We start from the raw sequence: 19,803 nt of genomic DNA on the forward strand, positions 1-19,803 counted from the left end.
GCTGGTTCAGCCAAGGATCTAGGCAATAAGGATGGAGAAGTGGATGGACTGGAGACATGGGATGTGGAGTCAACAGGTTCTGGTAGTTGAATGGGTATAGAGGTGGAGGGAGGAGAGTCATCGGGGAGCCTGTGCAGGTTTCTAGCTAACATGGAAGATTAAGGGGGTGGTACTCTTTATTGAGAGAGAAAACTCTTTATTGAGAGAGAGAACAAAGCAGATTGGGGCTAGGGGAAGATGATGTGTCCTATTTTGGACTCAACCAAATTGGATTCCCACCATTCCATACCCTATACTTCCAGCCCCCTTAACTTTGCTTACAATGCTTCCATCTCATTACTCTTCACGTTGCCACATTCACTTGTTGAAATCCTATCCATCTGTCAAGATGCCCTTCAAATACTACCCCCTCCTTGGAGCCATTCTCACTCTCTCAATTAGTGGTGGCCTCTGCTGCCCTTAGCACTAAGTCTAGAGCTCTCTTTCCTGGACTCCACCTGACTGAGGTTCTATGAAGACTTATCTTGCCTCCCTTCCTAGACCACAAACTTTTTGGGACAGAGCCTCTACTTCTATATCCTCCTTCCCCACATGTTAGTGAACTAGCATAGTAGACATTTGACAAATATTTGTTAAGTGAACAAAAATAACCTACTCTTGCCATGGAAGGAAAACCAGTAGACATTGGACTGACTTGAAAGCCACAGAATCAAATTGAAATTCAAGCTTAAGGTGTTTTAATACTAAGCCAACTCAAATTGGATGCTCAGAAAGGCTTTCTGTTCCTCCAACACACTAATTCAAAGAATGTTGAGAAAGTCACACCCTCTATTTTCTTACTGCACTCCTTTGAGTTCATCTTATAGTAGGGACCTCGTCTATCTTATTAACTCTTTGTCTTTGATGATGATGATGATGATAAATGAGTAACATTTCCTAAGTGCCTGGTATGTACCAGGTGCTGTTTCAAATACTTGGAGACTAACTCATTTGATCCTTATAGTCACCCCATGAAATTGATGCTATTAATACCCAATTGTACAGATGAAGAAACCGAGCTGCAAAGGGCTTAGTACTGCTCAAAGTCACACAGTTAGTAAGGAGTGGCACTGGGATTCCAACCTAAAGTCTGGCTCCAGAGCCCAAGATTTGATGTGCTCTCCTAAGGCTGAGCACCATGCTTGGCATTTAGTAGGCCCCAACAAGTATTCACTGAATGAATGGGAGGAGCCTTAGATCTGGAGATCACAAGTTCTAGTCCTCATTCTGCCACTGACTTCCTATGTAGCATTGAGCAAGTTCATGTTTCTTTCCCCATAAATTGAGGTGCCTAGCTGTTGATATTAGCAGTAACAAGAGCCAGTATTTGTAATTCTAGTCTCATTTGGTGTTTTAAATAATTTAATCCCAACAACGATACACAGAAATTGAAGCATAGAGTAATTGACTCACCTGCCCCATACCTATTAAATGAGAGAGCCAGGATTCAAACCCACTGTGGTGCCTAGCCCAAGCAGTTCCAAGGAGATGCCTTGGGGGCATAAGGGGAATGGGGAAAAGGTAGAACAGGATGGAACAGACAGATTTTTGGGCTCCCCATGCCCATTTCATCAGTTCTCTTTTCTCTACTTGTCTCTTTTTTGTAAAATGGGTTCCTACTTGAGATTTCCTTTGAAGAAAGGTTCTGCTGCTAAAACAAAAACATTATGCTAAATAATTCTGGAATTTAGTAAAACTCCCAGGCATAAGCCAGGATTTTCTGGTAATCTCGGTTCATAGTAGCCACATAAGATGAGGACCAAGGTTGCTCCAGCTGTGGAAAATATCAGGGTGATAGCATGAAAGACCCAGCTCCAACCTACCTGCTCTACTCGGATCTCAATCTCTCCATTCACCTTCTTTCCATGAAAATACTTGGTCCTGTGAAAGAAAGGAAGAGAGCTACTGAGTAAGGGTGTAGACTGCTTTATTGTTTTCTTTCTTCTCCCAAAGATCTTACCCCCAGAGGTGCATGTCAGACACATTTGTAACTTCATGCTCTCTCCTCCCACCTGGACTTCTGATTCTCTCATTATTTTATGCATTGTGGGCAAGAAGTGAAAGAATACTGGATGGGAAGATTGGAGACTCAGGTTCTGGTTCTGCCAAGCGGCTCGACCTCCCTATGTCTCAATTTTATAATCTTTAAGGAAGATATTAATACCTCATGACATATTTCTAAGGGTTATTTTAAGGACCAAATGAGATAAAGAATCTTATGTATATAACTAATGCAGAATTGCTTATTTTTAGTATAGTTACACTCTATATATTCAATAAATTATCTATCCATCCACTCATTCCTCCATTTGTCCATCTGTCCAAGGAAGCAGCCCTCATCTATCTCTTTATCCATCCATCCATCCTTCCATCATCTTTCCTCTATACCCTTATTTCTGTCTTCTCAGTAATGGCATCTCATCTACCCATTGCTCAAGGCAGAAACATAGACATCATTCTTGTCATCTCTTTCTCTCTTCCTATCCCCACTGATTCTACATTCTTTTTTTTTTTAAAGATTTTATTTATTTATTTGTCAGAGACAGAGGGAAAGAAAGCGAGCGAGCACAGGCAGACAGAGAGGCAGGCAGAGGCAGAGGGAGAAGCAGGCTCCCTGCCGAGCAAGGAGCCCGATGTGGGACTCGATCCCAGGATTCTGGGATCATGACCTGAGCCGAAGGCAGCTGCTTAACCAACTGAGCCACCCAGGCGTCCCTGATTCTACATTCTAATTATTTCCCAAATCCATCCACTTGCCAGTTCTTCTGTATAAGCACTCTAATCTTGACCCCCTCATCTCTCTTCACATATTCTTTTTTTACTCTTCTTCCATAGTATTTATTACATATAATTAGTTATAATCAGTAACTGCGTTTAATGCCTGTGTCTCACTAAACTATAACACGGCTCCTTGATGTAAGGAACAAATACTCCTAACACCTACCAGAGTGCTTAACACACAGTAGGAGCTCAATTAATATTTGTTGAATGAATACATGAGTGAAGATATAGATGGGAAAAAACCCACTTGTTGAGTATTTACTCTGTGACAGAAACTGTGCTGTAGGCTTTAACCCATACAGCCTTTCTCATTTAATGCTTCCAACCACCACCATGAAGAAGGCATTATTATTTCCATCCTATAAAAAAAAAAAAAAAAAAGACAAAACTGAAACCCAGAGAGATGAAATATTTTGCCTAAGGGACTTAAATCCTGGTCTTCTAATTCCACTTCTATGTTTTTGCTCAACCCTGAAAAATAGCAGCAAATGTTGGGATACTCTAGGTTTAGATGTCCTCCCACACACAAGGCAAAAGTAACAAAAGTTTTCATTTGTCCTTTTGGATTTGGGTATGAAGAAATAGTTCTCAGTCACTTGCTATAAGCTGAGCACTGTTAAGCATTTACATAAACCTTTCTGGGGTAGAGACGGCTCTTTGTTCCAATACCCATTCTCCTCTTTGCCACAGTTAAGAGAGCTTGCAGACTGGTGCGCACACACACACACACACACACACGCACACACACACAAATACACACACACACGCACACACAAAGGAAGATCCCAACTCTCCATTCAGTTAGGTGTGGCTACTTGATTGAGTTCTAATAAATAATTTGTAAGTAGTACATCCAAGAATACTCTTAGTTTCTTCTTCCATTCTTCTTCCTGGAATATCCATGCTGTTACCTGTTTTTTCAACCTGCTATTTATGAAAGAAGGAATATTTTCTACAAATTCTCTGACCAAGCTTCAGTCTGTCTGCTTCCAAAGAGTCTCTATGTACACTTCTCTGATGCCAGTGGAGTTCTTCTCTTTCCAAGACGGTCCAAATCACTGACTGGTAGCTCTAACATTAACACTACCTTTTCTTACAATGTCGACAGGCTTAGCTGTCAACTGAACAAAACTTTAGTGGGATAGGAGCTGTTATTGTGACTTGAAAGTTCTGCTTTTTCTTCCAGGCACGGTGTTTGACAAAATGTGTGTGCAGTGAGGCTCATGCAAAGGGGGCCTTCCCACAGTGTGAATTTTACCACAAACCTTTAAATGTAGTGTCAGCAAACTACAGATACTGGGGTAAGTCCACTTCTAATATTTGTGGGGCCTGGGGAAAAAGAGCAAATGGAGGCCTATTTACATATCTAATATTTATAATATTTATATCACATATCTAATATTTATAATTGATAAATAAATCCAGCAAACATTAAAATAAAACATGTTTGTCTTCCTTCCTCAACAAGTACAACTTCATAATGGCCTAGAAGGATCAGAATTTAGACTTCTTGGAATTTTTAGAGTTCTACCCAGAATAAGGCAACATGGGGATTGCCATGTCTTGGTCCCTACCGTCTTCCCTAATTCTTCCCTAATTCTCCTTCTACCCTTCTCTCTGTCCTGCACTACCCAGGATTCTTGTGCAGGCTCATGGATTGCCTAGCCCATGTGCCATGCTTCATTTCTTCACTCATGCCCCCACCAATAGTTCTCCCTTGGCAATGACTTGGGAGGATGGACGGGGAACTGGCATACACAGGGCATGAGTTGGGTCAGGGTCCCTTTGGGCAGGGAATTCTAGGGTTCTGTGTATCCAGTGCACGGTCTAAGGGTACAGTTTGCAAGGTCGTGGTGTAGGGCCCTCCTTTGCTATCAGAAGGGGTACAGCTATTAAGGACTGGAGTCAGATTTAGGGCAAGGTTCCCTCTAGTTTAGGTTTAAAAGAAGTACTAGATGGGCCTGGGACTTCAGAAGGGTAACTAATGAGAACAATCACTGGCACACTGGAAAAAGTGTGGCTTGGGCAAAATTGGAGCTTTACAACTCACTCACCGCATGTTCTAAGCCAAGATACTTAACCCTTCTAGGTCATGGTTCTCTCATTTGTCAAGGGTGATAACATCTACAGCCAAGGCTGTAGGGATAAATTCACCTGATCCTCTATGCAACAAGACAGCAGAGTGTAGTAGACTCAGGGCAACCACAGAGATGCAATCCCAGTGCTACCACTTACTGTGTAACCTTGGGTAACTTACTCAACCTCCATGTGTTTCAGTTTCCATATCTGGGAAGTTGGTTTGATACTAGTAACTAACTCACAGGTTGTTGTAAAGATTAACCAAGAGAAGATGTATAAAGTATTCAGAAAAGTTCCTGCACATAGTCAGCTCCAAAGTACATAACCCAGGGCCTAAAACAGAATCAACAACAAAGAACTACTGACTGTTTTCTCTGTGCCTGTGGGTATCATGTGGTTGGGATCCACAAATAAAACATAATCTTGCCCTCATGGAGGTTACAAAACAGAAATGTGATTTACTTCACTTTGATCTGTTCCACCAGTGCCATGAGAGATGGGTGTTGATAATAATAATAAACAGACACCGTCCGTATATAAGGCCTGCATTTACCTTCACATCCCTCCTCCTATTTGACCCTAATGTCAACCCTGAGAGTAGGTAGGGTGGGGATCAGTCCCTACATATTCCAGATGGAGAGGTCCTTGTTCAAAGACACATTAAATCTCTAAGGGGCACCGGTGACTTAGATCTTGAACTTAAAGATTCTGGGGATTCAGTTCAGACCCTCCTTGTCCTTCATGATTTGGATCCAGCTAACCTTGACCCATTTCTCCTCTGGTTTTCTGCCCACGTCACAGAAACAGGCAACTTCCTGGGATTCTCTAGCCTCGTCCTACACTTCACGCCTCTGAGCCTTTGCACAGGCTGTTCTCTCTGCTTAGGATGGCTTCTTGCTCTTCCCTGCCTGGCTGGCACCTCCAAGATCTTCATTCACGTTCTCTATCGAGTTTTCCTTGAAAGTGCTCCCGTCCTCCCCTCCCCCCCCACCCCGTGCCAGTGAGGCCAGGTTAGGTGTTCCTCCTTGGGGTTCTCATAGCATCCTATACTAACAACTATTAAAATACCTATCACTCCCTGTTGTAACCACACGGTATTTGTCTCTACCTTGCCCCCACACACCTAGTCTGAGAGCTCCTGGAAACCTGAAACCGTGTCTCAGTGCTCACTGAATCCAGTATCTGGCACCAAGTGCCAGGGCACAAGGCACGTTTAACAAGTGTTTGGTCACTGGATAAATGAGTAACTTCTTCTAGGGATAAGCCCTGCATATCCTGTCCTCAAGACACTTTACTGTCATCTACTGGTACACCGTTGTAGTACATTTACAAATCTCCACTGATTACAATGTGGGGTCCTTGTACAGTGTCCAACCTGAATGACGGGTAGCCCTCAACTCGATTCTAACCAGAACGCAGAACACTTTATACTACACCGATACCACCCAAGCAGCTCTGGCCTTCACAAGGCCTCACCTTCCCAGGAGAAACACTTGTTTTGCCCATCTCTGGAATGTTTACTGCAAAGCCTGGCAGACGGACTCCGGCTGAAGCTGAGGGTCAGGCAGTCCATCCCCCTGCCTGGCTGGGAGTCAGAAGTCTGTCTCCTGACAGGCCACACAGACTGCTGCCTCCTTGCCGGGGGCTCATTCAGGCTTGAGCGGCCTCTGAACAGTCCTGTCTGGCAGAGGGAAGGGTAGGGATGGTCTGGAATTTTAGATGCCTTGGGGGCTGGGGTTGCCGCCTTTGTAATTGCCTGGCTGTTTGACCTCAGGCAAAATGGAGGGCCTCACTGTGCCTGAAGGCGGTCTCCCTAATGCAGACCTCTTCCCAATGCCCTAATATGTTTATTCCTATAATGAGCTCCCTGAATATCCCAGCCAATCACTCAAGGCCTTGGCCTTGGGAAGGGGGTGGGGGAAACTCTTGATTCCAGGAAGCTTCCTTCTCTGTGGGTGGTCTCATATTTTACTGCCACATCAGAGGCACCAGGAAGGAGAATATTATAAAACCAGCGCTGCCTGGGGTGGGAAATCCCAAGTTTGGGGAGGCGGGATGTGGTGTGTGAGAGAGATTTATGAGGAGCGGGTACTGAGTTCTTTCACGGCGACAGCAGGGGCAGAAGGAAGAGGAGAATTAGCGCAAACAGGATCCACCTGTGTCCAAGCGGCACCCTCCTAATAAATGTGTCTGGGATGTAGAGTCAATGTGGCCGGGCTTTGGCTATGCCTTTCCCAGGCAGGAGGGGTCAGAAAGGTTCTGTCTCAGGCATAGCCCTCTTCCCATAGGTGGCCCCTGTAAGGGGAAGGAGGGCAGGGATGCAGGAATCTGGCCCGAGGAAGGGAGTCTCGTGTTTCTGATGCAGTGTATCCATTGCTTATTTGTGGCCTGGACTTAAGCAGGGTGAGATGGAGCATGGACCATGCAGGAAACCACTGAAGGTAGACATGCTCAAGGCTTCCCCAGTCAGTAAGATGAGGAGAGTCAAATGGCACCTTGGCTAGAGGGAGGTGTGACAAAAGCAGGACCTTTGAACACAGAGGTCCAATTCGGAGATCCGTTCTAGCTCCTTGATTTACTCAAAAATACAGCTAACCTGCCTGGCCCCTTCCCACTGCCAGAGGGGATCCTCCAAGGAAGGTCCAGCGTCTCCATCCCACCTTGCAATTCGGGAACTCCAGTGAGTCAGGCAGGGGAGGGACCCTTTGAGGGTGGCCAGGCCCCTTGCACCCATATGGGGATCTGTGGAGGTAAGGAACTAGAGCCCCAAGCCACAGGATGTGACAAATGTCCCTTCCTTGGCTTCTGATGGCAACAGGAAAGGAGATTTTCATGGGTAGGTCTGGTCACCATTCACAACTATCTACTGAGCCTCCCAGGGACCAGGGACCCTACCAGACGTAAGGGGAAAAGGCTGACATGCTGCCTGTTCTTGGGAGGCTCATGCTCCCAGAAAAGTCAGAAAACCAACCAGGTGAAAAAGAACTGGTGAGTACTGAGAATAAAATGCACAAAAGGATAGGGGACAAGATGTGAGGAGCAGGGGAGATCTCACTCAGGTTGTAACGGAAGGCTTCTTCAGAAGAAGCCGAATACATATTTATTGATCATCCACTGTGTGCCAGGGCCTGTAGCCTCTAAGTAGTTCTTGGCTTCTGGGGGGCTTACCACCTAACAGGAAGGAGAGACTCATAAATAGACCATGACCACACAGGGCATTAGCCCAAAGATCCAGCTCAGCCCATCTCTGGGGCAGGGGTCACTCCCTGGGGAGTGGTCCAGTTCATCCATCCATGTATCCAATATCTGGGGCCTCTTCTTTGCCAGGGCCTAGGGCTACCAAGATGGATGTGAGAGGGTCTGGATGTGTATGTGTGAAAGGCACAGACAAGGGCAAATGAGTTGGGCAGGTGCTGGGGGTGCTCAGGGAGGTGATGAATTCTCCTGGGGCATATTCTAATTGTGTGGGAAAAATGAGCAACAGGCATAGAGCAGAAGACCCAGATTTGAGCTGGCAGCTGGGGCACCTGCTACATGATTCTGGACAAACCCTTGCCTCATCATCTGTAGAACAGGGACAGGAAGACTACCCACAGGGTTAGTATGAGGCTTAAGTGAGGATGCAGATTTGGAGGACTCTGGGAACCTGCCCAAAAATGTGCTAGTAAGTGTGCTGCTCACTGGTGGGCTGCAAAGGTGGAACTTCTCCTCTCCAGGTAAAGAGGTCGATGGGCATTGCCAGCATCAGAGACAGACTCGGGTCCTGTCCAGCTCTGCTATTTATTTCCTAGTGCTGCTTCAGACAGACATCAACCTTCCCAAGCCCATTTCATTTGTAAGTGCCCAGGAATGCTATCTCTGACACATTCTGACATATGGCAGGTGTTTAACGCTCATCTCTTTCCCTCCTGACCTTCACCAGGATGGGGAGAGGGCTGAGGTCTGTTGGGTGTGTCCCTGGGGAAGTGACCTGTCATTTCCACTCTCCAAGAGGAGGAAGGGGCAACATCTTCCTTGCTCTAAATGGAACTCCTGCTTCATGAAGTCTAGCATAATGGAAACCTGCCTGGACAACTCTCTGGGATCTCCTCTTCCTCCCCAGTACAGGCCTTTAGGGCAAACAAAGTCATCAGCCACCCACTCACCATTAACAGTAGAAATCAGGTTAGAATGTCATCTCAGTCCTTATCCCTTTCATTGCCAAAGACACTATACTGTGTCACCCTCATTCTTCAGGATATCTGAAAGTCCACAATCTTTATTACACAAAGAGAGTTTGTTAACATTTAGAAGGCTAAGCCATCCCCTCACCAAACATACATTTACTGAGCATCCTCTAAGAGCCCATCTGGGGAAATGCCCATGGGAAAGGTAATACACTGAAAAGGTAATTCATACCAAGGTGCAAATGACTAATATCTGGTCATTCCAGAAAAGGGATTTAAATGGTATAAGGAGGATGAGAAGGGCACATGAGAATATTAAGTGTTTGATTTAGAAAGGGGGTGTGGGGCCTCTCAAGGTATAAAGAACAGGGCACAGAAGGAAAAGGCTGAGAAAAGTTATTTTCTATCCATCCTTCCCTCCTTCTCTTCCTCCCTTCATCCATCCACCCATCCACCCATTTACCCCCCCATCCACCAATCCATCCACCCACCTATCCAAGGTTCACTATGTGCCCAGGACTGTGCTAGACCCTAGCTATTGCACTAACCAAAACAACCCTCCTGCCATCATCCTGCATACAATCTAGCTGGAAGACATACCCAGAAGAAGAGATAGACTGCATATTTATCTTGACTCATGTCCTCTTTAAATCAGAAGTTACTGACTGGTAAACTTCATGAAGTCCACAGTCTTATTTTGGACTTAAATTGTATGCTTACAATTTTAAAATAGAAAATTCATATAAAAATTCAGATTTCTGACTGCCCTTGAAAAATCAATGACTTGGCAACACCAGCCCCTTATTCTTGCATGGTAACAAATGCGTGAGTGAACAGCAGCAGCTGTCTTCGGAAGGGATGCCAGTTCTCATGCCCAACACAGTCCCCAATTTTCTGTCGTCTTGCTGAAGCTGAAACCAAGTGGCAGATAACCATTTGCCATAAAGCATGTGTTGTTGTTTTCCTTGCAGCAGGGAAATATTTCTCTATGGTTGTACCTTTTCCTACCACCTGCCCCTTCACTCACCGACCATCTTGTCTCCTATAAGCAGCTGCACATGCAACCCCTAATTTAACTAAGTCCATTCTGAAGATGGCAATTAGCTCAATGCAAATCTTCAGGATACCTGCACTCTTACCCTTCCTGCAGATCAAGGGTGGGAGGCCAGGAAAATGGACACAAAGCACTATCCTCTCTCTTGCCATCACAGACAGCTTCCCTCTTGCCAAGGGAACACATCCTAGGCAGGCTTCCACAGGCCCCAGGAGAGGAGACGTTCTGTAATGAGGCTGGCATCTGCCCAGTGACCTGCCTCCCCCAGGGCAAGGCTGTAACCAGGCTGGATGAAGTCTGTAGACTCCAGTACTGAAACAGCTATTGCTAAGAAAGCCATGGCATCTGAGGGACTCCACTGAAAAGGTCATTCAGAGGACCAGGGCAAGAAAACCATGCTTTGGAGGAAGAAGGGAGACTCACAAGGTGAACAGTTGAGATCTTTGGAGAAAAGCAAGACAAGGTCAGAGAAGTGACTGAGACATAAAGTCACAGAGGAAAGAACACAAAGCTTTAGGCTCAAGACTCCTATAAGGGCTTATAGGCCAACCCCTTTATAGTCAGGCCTCTTCTGTAACATTCTTCCCAAATGGCCAGCCCAGTTATGCCTGAACGCCTGCAAATGATGAGGAGCTCACTCTGTCACTAAGCAGCCCACCTGATCTCTGGTGATCTTCGCCATTCCATATATTGAGCTGAAATAGATCTCTAGTGTAGGTGGCCCTACTGTTCCCAGCTCTACCAGTTGGAAGCCACATGAAAGAAGTCCTCTAACTCAATGGTCTCTAAACTTGGCTCATCATCATTTTTAAAAAAATACAGTTTCCCAGCTCCATTGATTTAGTAGTTCTAAGGGCACATTGCACTGTGGCCTGTCTTGCACCCATCTGAACATCCAGCAACAGCACCTCCATCTGCATTTGTACTGAAGGAATCAAGCAGCTCTGTGGTACACAGTCTTCGTGGGAATGTCCCAGAACACACTGTGGAACCAGCCAGGTTTGTTCTTCCTCAGTAATTTGATTAGAGAGCGGAGAGGCACATGGCTGGGGGAAACAGGAGCTGACTTCTCTAGAGAAGGCTGACCGCAAGTCCCAGCCTCCTAGAGCCCAGAAGAGCCCTGGGTCTTGGTCTTTCTAAGACTTGGGTTTTCATATCTCCTTTTGATTCTGTGAGCCTCCCACATTCAATACACCCCCATTTTGACTAAGTCAGCCAAAGTCTATTTCTTTTTCTTTCAAAACAAAGAATTCTAACTATTACAGAAGGTGTAGAGTGGTGCCTGGGAATCTGAATGTCATTCTGATAGAAACCGTATTTTGGGGAATGTGATCTTAGTCCATCATCATTTGACTTAAGAGGAAACTGAGGCCCAGAGAGAACAGTGGCTCCACTATGATCGCATAGCATCAATAGAGAAGGGAGTAATCTGGAAGAAACAGCATCTATCAGATTTCTCCCCACATTCCCTTCTGCTCAAAGACATTTCCCCCAGATATTCTAGCCAGTTTCAGAGGGTGAAGACTCTACCAGGCAAGAGACAGCTCTTCACTGTTTTCCCCCTCCCTCTCTCTCTCCCTGAAAGAGCTGGGTAGGAAACAGCAGGAGCACCAGGCCTCAGGATTGGACAGCAGGAAGACCTCACGGAGAGAGGTCAGCACTTGAAAAATTCCTCAAGTCAAAGGGCTTGGGGCTTGGGTGCCACACAAGGCCCTCACTGTGTGCGCACATTGTCTCCCTGATAAAAGGGGCCGGGCCTGGGAAAACGGAGCCTGTCTCCAGGCGACTAGGCAGGCTGCTGGGGAATGCCCAAGGCCCTTCCCCCTCCCCCAGGGCCAGGGCCAGGGCAGCAAGGGGGAGGGGCAGGATTGCAGGGCAGGTGCCCAGAGTGGGAGGGATGAGTCCAGAAGTCCAGAGCCACTCTAGGTGGTGCTGGATGGCCTGTGTGAATAAAGTGAGGAGGAAGGTGACATTAGGCCTTTCCTTTCTCCCTTTCCCTTCCATCCCTGCATGTCCTCACTAGCAATAGCCAAGGCCTGCCTTGTTCAAGGAGAGGTTTAGTGATAGAGGAAGTGGTGGGGGAGATTCTGTTTCCCAGAACCACCTGTCTTCAACAGAGAGGTACGTATCTCTGCTGTGAGCCCCACAAGCAAGTCTAGGAGGAGGGGACCAACCCAGGCCTCCATCTTCTCATCCTCACAGTAGAGTGCCTGCCAGCTTACCAGCATCCAGACACCCCTCCTCCAGGGCTCCTGGAAGACAGCCCTTGAGCCTATCCAGCTGAACTGAGAAGTATGCCAAGTGGCTTCCTTCCCCCTGGCTTCCAGCACCATTATATTCATCAGCAATTAGTAATTGCAATTAATTGTTAATACAGTTACCATTTCAGTGCCTGTTATGACAAGCTAAGCCCTGTATCAGCCCCACCTGTGCCATCATCTCTAATCTTTTCAATGACCTTTCACAAAAGATATATTATGGCCCTGCCTCATAGCTGAAGAATGTGAAGTTCGGAGGTTAGACTTCCCAAGGTCATGTAAGTGAGAGGGAGAAGAGATCCAGGCAGTCTGCCTTGGGACTGTCTACTAGTTTTGCTCCCTCCCTGCTGGTGACTGACAATCCTCAGTCATTGTTACAGGTGGGGAAAACTGCTCTCTGAGAATGGGGTTAGTTCTCTGGTTCTCCAACCAGAACTCTCTGGTTCTTTCTGGTTCTCCAACCAGAAAGCAAGGAAGTGCAAAGGGTAGCCTCTCACTGGGCCCATGTTAGCAGGACTGAGATGGTGGCTACTGTTTCTCATTGTCATCCCCCATAAGCAGGTTATCTAGATAAAATACAGGTTATCCACTTAAATCTGAATTTTGGGTAAATAACCAACAATTCTATACGTATAAGTGTCTATTTATGGTATAAGTCTACACCAAATATTGCAGGAGATAAACAGATTCACTATTTATCTAAGTATTAACTGAGGGTCTTGTATTTTTATTTGATGAATATAGCAACCCTACCCCAAAGCCACTGCTGGTGATGCCAGCTCTGAGTTCAAATACCCCCCCGTAGGTGGCACAGCGGGAAGCAGAATGTCCTGGTCCCCATGGGGCCAATTAGGCCCACTGCAAGGCTTGAAGGAGGCTGCCAAGATGCCCTGTAGTTCTCATGTCTTCAGTCAAAGCAGCCTGAAGCAGTTCAGCCCAAGTGGAGTCTGGAGTCTTTGAGCTACCAGCTGAACAACAAGGGGGAGCCTTGGGCAAAGCCTGGACATCAGGTACTCTTGAATTCCAGGGCAGCTGAGTGTTTTCTGAGAAAGACTCTCCCTAGGGCGTCCTTGACCCTGAACTCTCCCATAACAGTAGTGTCAGCCTCTGGCAAGAGCATCTATTTGTTTGTTGATTAAAGCATCTGTGTAGCCTATTCTACCTTGTGCCAGGTACTGTGCTAGCCTCAGACAATATAGTGTTCAAACAAGGGAGGCTTGTTTAAGCCTTACCCTCCTGGAGCTTGTGCTCTGGCATAGGACCATATAGCACAGGCAAACAAACTGGACACACAGGACAACAGTTGGAAGGGGAGAGGAACAACGGGCTTTTAACTGGAGCCTTTAACATTCCTGCGAGCTCAGTGGTATGGTGACAGTGGTGGCATTATGGTCCCCACTTTACAGATAAGGAAACTGAGGCTCAGAAATGTAAAGCGGCTTGGCCAAGACCACAGAGCTGGTGACTGGCAGAGTTGGGACTTCAGTTCTGACCTGCCACCTGCCAGCCCCGAGTTCTCTGCATTTTATCTCCCTTCCCATTTTAACACTCTTGGGAAACATGTCTGACATGTGTTAGGAAATCACATATTTAATATCAAAACACCAGGAGAAAGAGCAGAAAAGATCCTGCTAGGGCCTTAAAAAGAGGAAAATAGCCCAAAGGCAATTTCTACAAAGGATCCAATTCCCAAACCTGAGATCACAAGTGTCTGGATGGCTACAGGAACCTCTTTTCCTCCTGGCACCTTATCGTTCCAGCTGCCCACAGGACTCCAGCAGGGTGGAGCTGCCTGGCTTGAGGTGGGGCACTTTCCTCCGAGGGTGAGGTCACCGGGATCCTGTGCTTGGCTGCAGTGCTGTTACATGGAGTCCTGCCACTCTGTCTCCTCCCACTGCTCTCAGACACTGGGCGTGTGTGGGTGTGTGTACATGTGTGAGCCTCCCAAGCAGGCTCTGCAGGCCAGTGCCCTCACACACAGCACAGGAGGGCTTGTGCTCTGGTAGGAGTAGGAAAAAAAACAAGGAACAGGGGTGTCCAGAATGGTCCGAGATGAATCCCAGATGCCACTGACATCCATTTTGATTTTGGGCTCAGAGCCTCAGTTTTCCTTATTTATAAAATGAGAATAGTAAAAGTATTCCATAGAGTTGTTGGGAGGATAGAATTAGAAAACTATGAAAACTATTTAGCACAATGTCTGGAGGTGGAAAGTACACAAATGTTTGCCACATGACAATGATGAAGACATGACCCCATCCCCAAAGAGCTCATAGTTTGTTCATCTGTGCATTTGTTCATTTTTTGACCAAGAATCTTCAGCATCTACCTCGTGCCAAACACTAAAGTCCTGTGCAGGGGTCAGCAGGAACTGTGGTGCCATTAGAAATGCCTTTTAAGGGGACGCCTGGGTGGCTCAGTTGGTTGGATGACTGCCTTCGGCTCAGGTCATGATCCCGGAGTCCCGGGATTGAGTCCCACATCGGGCTCCCAGCTCCATGGGGATTCTGCTTCTCCCTCTGACCTTCTCCTAGCTCATGCTCTCTCTCACCGTCTCTCTCTCAAATAAATAAATAAAATCTTTAAAAAAAAAATGCCTTTTAAGAAGTTAGACCTGTTCAAGTCCCACCCTAGCCACCCCCACCTGTTCTTTCTTGAGCAGGTGCATGGTCTCTGTGTTCTGCTTCCTCACCTGTATAATACCCCCTAGGCAACTCAGGAAGTGACTATGACAAGAGCTCTCTTGGCAAATGATTAATAACCAGCTCTGTGAAGACAACTGAAAGCCCTGTTTTGTAGCATTTGCCAGTTTCTGGGGTGTAAATGCTCTCATGTGACTACTGTGACTTTCTGTTGGATTGAGTATGAGATGAGAGGGGAAAAAGGAGATTTCAGAATGTCACCAAAGTCACTCTTTAGTTTCACTGTCACCATCTCCACCTGTCATTATCAAATAACTTATCACCTCCAAAGTCACTCATTCAGTCTTCAGACATTTCCTAATTAACTGCCTGCCCTGTTGTAGGCACTGAGATGCAAATATACCATCTGGGAGTGGGTGGGGTAGGGTGGTGGTGGGGACACAAATTATCATACAGCATCTCTGGGTGAATCTAAAAAGGCACAAGGTACCTTAGTGGGTATCACCGATCATTATTTAGGAGGACAGTGTAGCCTGATACACTCTAGGCTGGAAGGACAGTAGCAGAGGGGTGTTTCAAACCAAGAATACTTTCTTCATTTTCTCCCCAACAAATAAAAGAAAAAAGAGACATAGGGAAGGGTGGAGAATTGAAGGGAAGGTAACAATAGATCATTGTTGAAATGGAATAGCAGACATTCTGGGAACAAGGCCATGGGTGAGGTAAGAGGAGAAGAGAGCCAGAGTTCCACAAGCTACTGGAGGGAGGGGTTGGGGGCAAAGGCTTAGCTGCTTCTATCCCCTCACCTCAACACCCTGTTACTCAACTTCCTCCAGGCTCTGGAGAGCTTATAGGCAAAACCATGAGCAGGGAGGTACACCCAACCCAAGCCTGAATATGAGCAATCTTTTTTTTTGTCGCGTTCAATGTTTTGATTTCAAAATCAAACCTGGGGTTCTGGTATATTCAGTGGGCAATAAAAAAGCTTTGTGCCAACTTTCTTTTAACAATCTCAAATAGCAGTCTTACAGTTACTCCCACACTGGAAAATAAAGAGCCAAGATTTTATACATAGGTGAGTAAAAACTGAAACCCCTCGACTCTATGTATTATATTGCTGACTTTCAAGGTAAGGTGAGTTTCAGGCCTCATTATGCCCATTAAAAGTTACCCTCATTGGGCGCCTGGGTGGCTCAGTGGGTTAAGCCTCTGCCTTTGGCTCAGGTCATGATCCCGGGGTCCTGGGATCGAGCCCCACATCGGGCTCTCTGCTCAGCAGGGAGCCTGCTTCCCTTCCTCTCTCTCTGCCTGCCTAGCTGCCTACTTGTGATATCTCTCTGTCAAATAAATAAATAAAAATCTTAAAAAAAAAAAAGTTACCCTCATTGGACTGGAGTGGGGCAATGACAATGCTAATTGAACACCAACTGTGTGTTGAGCACCAGGAATATAAGGAAGAACAAGACACAGGCCTTGTTTTGGCAGAAAAGACAGCCACCTAACAGCCAATGATAACACAGTGTGAAATTACTGTAGCACAATGCAAAATGCTCTAAGTTAAATAAAGGAGGTGACTGTCAGCACTGTTGGCAGGATGCAGTGTGTCAGGGAAGACTTCACAAAAGAGGTGACACCTGAGCAGGCTTTTAAGGATGAATGGAAATTGGACAAGTGAACAAGATAGGGAAGGGTATTCCAGGTAGCAGGGAACAGAAGGTGCTAAAGCAAATGTGTTTGAGAACTACAGGCTGTTTGTTATTTCTGTAGAATAAAAAGTACAGCAGGAAGTGGAGCTAGAGACAGAATTAGAGGGAGGCAAGCAAGCTGATGACTTGATTTAAATTTGAGGGCAATGATGCAGCAACACAGGATTATAATAGGGGATGCATGGTGGGAGCAATCTGATCAAGTCTGTGTTTCAAAAAAAATTATCCTTTGGTTACCACCAAAGGTAACATGGAAGTTAAGCAGGAAGTCAAGACTGGAGGCCTGGGACCACTGAGGCTGCTGAAAATTCTAGGCAAGAGAATGAGTGGACAGGCAGTAGGGCTGAAGAATACTGAGTTTAACATCCATTTATTTTATTTCTCCTTTCCCTTGTGGTTCTCAAGATTGACTGATCTCCCCTCATCCCAAAGGACAGCACCAACTTGAGTTCAGACCTACTACTGAGCTGGCCCAAAGTTCCCCAAACACCACTGTCCTAGCTGGGCTCTTCCAGGTCCAACTCCAAAAGGTGGTGGGATCTTAAAAAGCTCTGCCATGAGTTGTGTTTCTCAGCAAAGTATCCCTCTGTTTCTCCTCCAAGGATGAAAGGTCCTTCCCCCCAGGTCACTGGGCAGGTATCAGATAGTCCTTGGGGGGCCCAGGCTGGTCCAGAGTATCAAACTGGCCTCTACTAGGAGGGGGAGAGAGGGAGTTTCTTGCAAATTCTCTAGCTACAAGGAAACCTGATTCTGCAGGAAAGCCCAGGACCCAGAATGGGAAGACAGAGGATCTGGGGCTGAGAAGGGAGAAAAGGGAGCAGCATTGTTCCTGGAAGGTTCACTCTCAGTCTAGACAGCGGCTATCTCCCCCTTCATTATCATCTCAAAGGGGGAGGGGAAAGGGGCCTGTGAACTGGCTTCTCCCCTTTAACAACTTCTTCCTCTCAGGAGACAGTTTGCACAATGGAGGAGGGGTTGGGCGGGGGCTGACTCAGGCAGCCCAGGCTCTGCCAAAGCCACCCCAGGACAGTGGGGCTGGCTCGCCACCTGCTGGCCACTCCTGGTGGCCGGGGACAGGCAATCCTCTGCAGAAGAGGACTGGGATTCCTAGGCAGCCTGCATGGATCTGGAGGAAGCTGGAAATGTATTAAGATTCAGAGACGACAGGAAGTTGGAGAAGAATCTAAGGTGTAGTTCTGCAGGAAAAGCTGGTATGTCTGCAGGCAGGAAGTCTCTATCACAAATGTCCAATGGATGCAGAACCAGGTTCCAGGTAAGTTAATGAGTGTCAGTTTCCCCCTTCTCCCCTTTATTACCTACTGAGGGGCAAGAAGAGGATTGTTGCTTTTGAGGCCTAATTAAAGTGTGAGTATAACAGGCGTGATTGAAAGAGACTGGGAAACATTCCTCGAAGCCAAAATTGTGTCCCCCCTCAGTATGCACAGTTTAAAATTCACCCATTAGTCATACCTGTGGATTAGAGAGAAGACTAAAGTAAAATGTAAATGTTACTTGGATAGGAGAAATAGGTGATGGGGATTAAGGAGTGTACTTGTCATGATGAGCACAGAATGATGTATGGAAGTGTTGAATCACTATATTGTACACCTGAAACTAATATAACACTGTATGTTAACTAACTGGAATTTAAATAAAAACTCCAAATAATAGTAAATAAATGTTACTTGGGTGAGGCCATTCATTGCATTTCAACCTCATTCACTGTGCCCCTACACTATACTACTTACCCCATGGATACCAGGAGGACAGAGATTCGTAAGACGCAACTTTATCATTCAGGAGCTAATAGGCATGAGTGATTAATAGAAAACTCTGCACACTGAGATCAATCCTAATCCACTCTGCCCATTATTGGGGATGAAGAGATTAAATAAAGATGCCTATAAGGGGCTGCCATCAGGATGACTAATGTTGCATAGAAGGTCACAAATAGTCTCCAACAGTGACATACACCTAAGTAGCAACTACTGTCTATAAGTCACATCCTAAGCACGTTACAGTAACTCAGATTTTAACCCAATTACATACATTAACTCTACAAGGTAGATACTATCTTATTGACATTTAGGTGCAGTAACTTGCAAAGGTCCTTCAGCTACTATGGGGTAGAGATGGGATCTGAATCCAGACGGCTTAACTCTGAAGTCTGTGTTCCTCACCATTGTACTGTGCTGTCATTTATCAGCTCAACCTCCATACAGAGAGTAAGTTCCCTGACAAACAGGTTTTTAAAATAACCCCTGCCCACTGCCATATTGTGGCAAACCCTGACTGAGCTAGAGATAACATGGCGGAGAATGCTCCAAATCAAGGTCAAGCACTGGGTTGAAAAGAAACAAGAAGACTGCAAAGGCCGTGCAGGCATTTTGATTACTGGGTGGACAGGCAGCAGAATTGTACAGGCAAGAGTGCCTGGAAGCAATATCTCTGCAGAAATCAACCGCTACGCTCAGGACATAAAGATGGTGCTTTTTTTTTACATAAGCGCACAAACAGATAAGCAAGGCTTCATGATGACAAGCTTCAAGCAAGCAGCAACACCGAAGATAATGCACACTGGATCAGAACAAAGGCCGTGCACATAACCATCTTGCTTAAGATGAACTGATTTCTTAGCAAGAAAGTAAAGACTGCTATCTACACCTGCTGAACATGCTCCCATATTGACTGTACTGAATATGTATTACACGCTATAAATATCCCACTCCAAAGCACAGGCTCAATCGTTCCCAGCCTGAGTTAACTTCTGAAAGAATGAATGTGAGTACACACATGCATGTGAGAACAGCAGAGCTTCCAGCATGCTCAGTGAACAGGATGCATTAATTTATTCACCTAAGACGTATTTCCTGAGAGCCTACGATGTGGCGGCCTTTGGAGACACATGCATGCAACCTTGCCCTCCAGCCCCATGACCTTGTATGGGTCTGTCAGAAATGCCCTGGATGGAGTGCCTCCATGTCTCCACATTTGGACTTATTTCCTGGACGGCAAATTCTATGCCTCAAATTAGGACTGATAGTTTTTATCACTCCCCTCTACCAAAAATTTGGTATA

General features: G+C 46.1%; 1 protein-coding gene across 1 annotated transcript in view; it reads right to left on the bottom strand.

Moving 5' to 3' along the window:
- SYN3 (synapsin III) overlaps positions 1-19,803 on the bottom strand; it is a 459,720-nt gene that overhangs the window by 403,178 nt on the left and 36,739 nt on the right. Inside the window, 1 exon segment of the mRNA XM_047742754.1 lies at positions 1,863-1,920. Coding sequence (XP_047598710.1) covers positions 1,863-1,920 — 58 coding nt within the window.

The sequence above is a fragment of the Lutra lutra genome, chromosome 8 (assembly GCF_902655055.1).
Source record: "Lutra lutra chromosome 8, mLutLut1.2, whole genome shotgun sequence".
Taxonomy (NCBI): domain Eukaryota; kingdom Metazoa; phylum Chordata; class Mammalia; order Carnivora; family Mustelidae; genus Lutra; species Lutra lutra.